Source organism: Pundamilia nyererei, unplaced genomic scaffold (genome assembly GCF_000239375.1).
Source record: "Pundamilia nyererei isolate P.nyererei 1_Seehausen unplaced genomic scaffold, PunNye1.0 scaffold00170, whole genome shotgun sequence".
NCBI classification, from domain to species: domain Eukaryota; kingdom Metazoa; phylum Chordata; class Actinopteri; order Cichliformes; family Cichlidae; genus Pundamilia; species Pundamilia nyererei.
In genome coordinates, this window is record NW_005187571.1 from 1,025,617 (window position 1) to 1,031,098 (window position 5,482).

Genomic DNA, 5,482 nt, shown 5'->3' on the forward strand with positions numbered 1-5,482 from the left:
TTCTTCCGATAGCAAATATTTGTGATCTAGACTCAGTTCTTATTTCAAAACATCGATATTTAGGAAATTTGTGGTAAATTTGTAATTTGTGATTAATAGGAACACAGTGGAAAGTAACTATATTATTGGGACTGTCTAAATGATTGGCAGGAACTACTTCTTCTTCCGCCTGTCATAGTGATGTGCGAAATACGGCTGTATAAATGCATCACGGCTCTTCACTCAGTTGATAACCACAAGAGTCGCCGCGTGTGGGCCAGTCGCAGCTCTACAAACAACCAAGACGCGGTATTTGAAACATTTTGCAAGGCCACAAATTGTACAACTGTATAGTGACAATAAAGGCATTCTATTCTATTCTAAAGTAAATTATAATATCAGAAAATGATAATGAGGCAAACTGAGGGAGGAGGAGAGGGACAGGAGCTGCTAGTCCTTTTGCACCATCCAGCTATAGAGAGAGAAAATGTGAAGCTGCTGGTGACATGTAGCCCTCTTGCTGAATTTTTTTAAAGTATAGAGGTGGGTAGATTGATCCAAATATCGATAGTATTGATACCAACACTTGTATCAGTATCAGATCTATACTAACGCTGTTCGATACTTTGTTTCTATCCTCAAAGTCCAGTATGTATCCCCCTGTCCATCCAAATGAATGTGGCAGCTGATTTTCTGATGATGATAGAGAGTACCAGGAGCTATTTTTTTTTATGTATTCTCACATACATGTTTCTGTGAGGTGGACAGGAAAACATAAGTGCGACTCTACCTGCATGTAATCAAGCTGGCATCATGTGAAAAGAAGAAACACATGGCATGGGAGCATTTAATATGTGCTGTACGTTCTGCATACAGACAACTGTGCGTGTGAGTCTGTGTGTGAGGAGGAAGGTAATGTTTTTGATAGTGATGGAGGCAAGTCGGAATGGAGGTTAGAAAGCTAGTCCCAGTCACATAAAATTATTACATTTTACACAATGGAGTTTAGGAAAGTCTAGGGTTATGCAAGCATTGTTTGACCAAGTCATTATGAACTTCTCAGAAGTCCTCATACACAATGGTGTGTGTGATATGTCTATCAGTTAGCTTGCGTGCGGTCTTGCACCATTGTTGCCATCTTAGGGAACTAGATACTTTGCTTTATCATTCACTTTCACATCTCTGTACAGTGCTAACCTAAGGGAGAAACAAGCTGTTGGATGATGGAAAAACAAAGAAAACAACAGTCAGTGAGAGATTTTGAAAAAGTACCTTGCTGCAGCAGCTCTCTTCATCTAATCTTCTCCAACACAGAGCACTCTAACAATCTCTGCAGGGAACAACAACCCTGGAAGGAGGCAGCGATGCCCCTGCTTTTCCATCAAATGTGTTCATGTTATATTTAAGACAAAAAGAAAAATCTAGCCAAGCTGTCATGCTCAGCTCAGGTAAACAATGAGTCAGTCATTAGTCTGGTAGAGCTAATGGAGCACCTATAGCATCATTAAAAATCATTAGAAACAAATATTCTATAATGACTGGTATATGTTTGCCACAAATAATAACAAATTTGAGGGTGTTTTCCAGACCCATCTAATTGTTCTCCATGAGTTACAGAGAAGAAGCAGGAGAGCCACTATGGATAAATGACAGTCTATGCACTACACAGGCTGCCTGCATTGTGTTTTAGTAAAAGACAACTGCTCCGACCTTTTATTGCGAGTAAATGAAAAAGAGTATGTGACAGAACAACATATCTGATCTTGTATCTTTCAAAACAAAGACTTGTGAGTTTCAACGGAAACAAAAAAATCACTTACCTTTTCATGGGTTTGAAAATACATCTTGAAAATATATGATTGATGTCTGAAACTTTATTGTTGTCTTCATTGTTTAGTTAACTCATGATGTTATGAGTGAAAAGGGCTTACCAAGAATTCCTCGAGTGGAAATTAGAAATCAAATAAAACAATACTCACAGCACAGAAGAAAGATGATACAGTACACTGTAAAACATTAGTTATAATTGTAACAGTATCAAATTTGAGAAAATCATCTCCTCACTAAGGGAGCACATTTACTTTACATTCATTTTCCATTTCCAGTAATTAAAACTCTCCACAGGAGAGCAGCACTTTAGTCCAACTTTCCCTTCCTTCCTCAAGCTGTAACAGTTTTTCTCATCAACACTGACAGCAGCTAGGTTTGGGGCTACACTCAGGGTTGCAGCAAGGCTCGAGGTTGGGGTCTGTTCCTTTTGCCACTTGGCTCTCTCCAAACACCATGGAGGATTCAAATTGCTCCTTAACTGTCTTGACCTGTTGCAGCACAGATTGGATGTCAGGTGTATCTACTGGCAGAGCATAATGCTCACATGGGTCAGCCTCCAGATCAAATATCAGAGGAGGGTCATGAGCCTTGAAGACTGCTGTTTCTGGACAGTCTTTGTCTGGTGTAGTACTGCTGTGGAAAGCACCTGATGTACAAACATGAACAGGCAGGAATTAAGACCAACTAAAACTTGTGACAGTGTGAACTTGCAATATTCAAAATATGACACGTAGTACCTTGTGTATAGAAGTGAGCCTTGTATTTTCCCAGCCTTACAGCAAAGAGGCCATATTTTTCACTGGGATCTACAGGGTAGAAGATCATGGCTTCCCTTTTACTCTGTAAAACACAGAGAAAATACACACATGAGCTTGGTTTTTCCATTATTTGAGTGTTTGCACAACTTTAAATACAAAGCTCCTACCTTTCCTTGTTTAACAAGGATATCCGTCATATCGACCCCGTCCAGCATCACCTGTGGTAGTTCAGCTCCTGCCAGGCGCGCCAATGTGGGGAGGATATCTAGAGTGCTGGCCATCTCATGAGTAACACCTTCAGTAGATTTGTTCATAAGAAAAAAAAAAAAACAGCAATCACTAAAAGGCTACATGTACATAAATTATTTTTAATCAGTGTTGGGGAGTAACGGAATACATGTACCGCCATTACGTATTTAAAATACTGTATTCCGTTACGGTTACCGTTTAAAAAGGTAGTCTTCAGAATACAGTTACTTTGTTGAAATAGAGATTACACTGCGGTCTTTTCCTGTTTCATATGTTAGGCTGTCCCCTCTCTATTTTTGGTAATTCGACGCCGGTGAAAACCCAAACAAAACACGCAATAAGAGGCTCAAATGCCTGTGTCTCAATCTCGTGGCCCCTGTCACCTCTACTTGCGGCCCGCATAATGACGTGATATAATATTTTTTAAAATTATTGTTCAAAAAAAGAATTTAATGTGAAGGCAATAGGCAGAGTGTTACAGGCATAGCCCTAAAGAATGTAGCCTCATGGGCAGTGTAGCCCAGTTGTAAGTAAGCTATTAAGACTTGACTGTACACTGTGTTCGTGTTTTTCTCCTAAACAGTAAGTTCCATTGGAGCAGCCTTTCAAGGCCTCTCTCTGTCCCACGCTGGCAAAGTTGACCCAAAAAACAAAGTAAAGCTAGTTTTTGGTTACGGGCCTGACACAGAACCAACATATTAGCCAGAGGTCCCTTTACTATGGTTCGGAGCCGTGGAACTGTTTTATATACATGCTGAATAGTTTTCTACACGAGATCGCTGCAAAAAGTGCAGCCTTACCTAATATCCACCCTACTGTCACTCATTTTATATTAAGATTTAAAAATCTAGTTGGTATTGATGTGGCGAGTATCCTTCAGTAATAGTAATAATTCACACAGCAATAGTACATTCAAGTAGTTGTAAAAAGCTTGATAATATATTCAGTAACCAAAGTATTCAGAATATGTTACTCTCATTGAGTAATTTAACGGAATACGTTACAAAATACATTTTGCAGCATGTATTCTGTAAACTGTAGTGGAATACATTTCAAATGTCCTTCCCAAGACTGTTTTTAATTAAATGGTAATATACTTTAATACTGAAAAAAAGAGATGCAATCTTATTATTGAAATAGGGTTAGGTGAGCTGCAGAAAGGTGCCTAAGAAGTACGTCAAGCTGTCCATACCTGGGGTCTTGGAAACTGCCAAGCAAAGAGTCACAGCCTTGCCCAGCCACTTGAAGAGGTATACCAAAGAAATAGAAGGCAGGAGAATAAACCAGCTGTTCTCCACAGAACCATCCAAGGTGTACTCTCATTGGCGGGGGAATAATATGAGAACAGTTCCACCAAGGCTGGAGACAGACCAATACTGGAAGAGCATGTGGGAAAAGGACACAACCCATAATGGAAATGCCCACTGGCTAGAGGATCCAAGAGCAGATCACAGCAACCTCCCTGAACAGGGACCAGTAACCATCACAGTGGCAAACATCCAAGATTGGGTCTCCAGTACGAACAGCTGGACAGCACCAGGCCATGACATCCGATTTTTTTGTCTGCTTGTTCACACTACAAATAAAATGCGACAGCAAACACGCTTTAGTGTGAACCCTCAAAGCGGCCCGCAAGCGCAAAAGAAGATGTCACACACAACGCGCTCTGTTTAGACCAAGACCAAACAGTATTGTTTGACTGATGGCCCTTAATATAAAGACTTCGGACTTTACGTTTCCCAATTTTTGCTTTAAGTTATTTTGTTATTTACATAATAATGTAAATAGCCTAATAATGATCCTTATTGCCGTTTTAGAGAGGAGCAGTACTTCAAAGGATAGTTGCAGATTTCTGTCAGAATCTGCAGATTATACAGTACAAATAAAATGTTCACGTTTCTCCAACGTTGTCTTCCCAACAGTTTCACTGACATCTACGCTGGATGGCCAGGAAGCATTCGTGATGTCTTATCGGGTGCTTCTCCGGCGCTGATAATTGGCGTCTGTCTTGTGTCAGTGACGTAAAAGACGGATTTAATGCGACTTGACCATTCAAACAGCAGTCGCTTTCTAAAACATCAGATATGTATCGGATTTAGTACCACATACGAAAGTGACCCAGATCGGATTTGAAAATATCGGATTTGTGCCGTTCACACTGTCACACCATGATCGGATATGGGTCTCATAGGGTCAAAAATAAATAAATAAATCGGATTTGATGCGCTTTCACCTGCAGTGTGAACGTAGCCAAAGACAGGGAAGCTTGTTAGAAGTGAGGGGATCAAACTACCAGAAGGTAACATTGCAGAGATCGAGGATACCTACAGATACCTAGGAATCCCACAGGCAAATGGGAATCACAGAGAAGCCACTAGAAAATCTGCAACCACCAAGTACCTGCAGAGGGTCAGGCAAGTCCTGAGGAGCTAGCTGAACGGTAAGAACAAGAACGGGCTACCAACACCAATTCCCTGCCTGTGATCAGGTACCCTGTGTCACGGTCCCCGTGTCTCTCTGGTTGGCCCACGCTGGCTACAGGTTTTGTTGTTGTTAGTTTTAGTTTTTTGTCTCTCCTCCTCCTCTCTGCCTGGGTGGAGCTCATTACGGGCTCTCACTCTTGGCCCACGCACCCCTGTGGATGGTGTCCACCTGCGGCTGATCTG

The 5,482-nt window shown here is 41.0% G+C and overlaps 1 protein-coding gene across 1 annotated transcript in view; it reads right to left on the reverse strand.

The window, feature by feature from the left end:
- Nucleotides 1-1,563: 1,563 nt before the first annotated feature.
- Nucleotides 1,564-5,482, reverse strand: part of LOC102197618 (arylsulfatase A-like) — a 9,054-nt gene continuing 5,135 nt past the window's right edge. The window contains exons 6-8 of the mRNA XM_005745982.1: nt 2,735-2,862; nt 2,547-2,649; nt 1,564-2,455 (exon numbers count right to left, since the gene is read on the reverse strand). Coding sequence (XP_005746039.1) covers nt 2,163-2,455; nt 2,547-2,649; nt 2,735-2,862 — 524 coding nt within the window. The 3' untranslated portion in view covers nt 1,564-2,162. The remainder of the gene's footprint in view (nt 2,456-2,546; nt 2,650-2,734; nt 2,863-5,482) is intronic.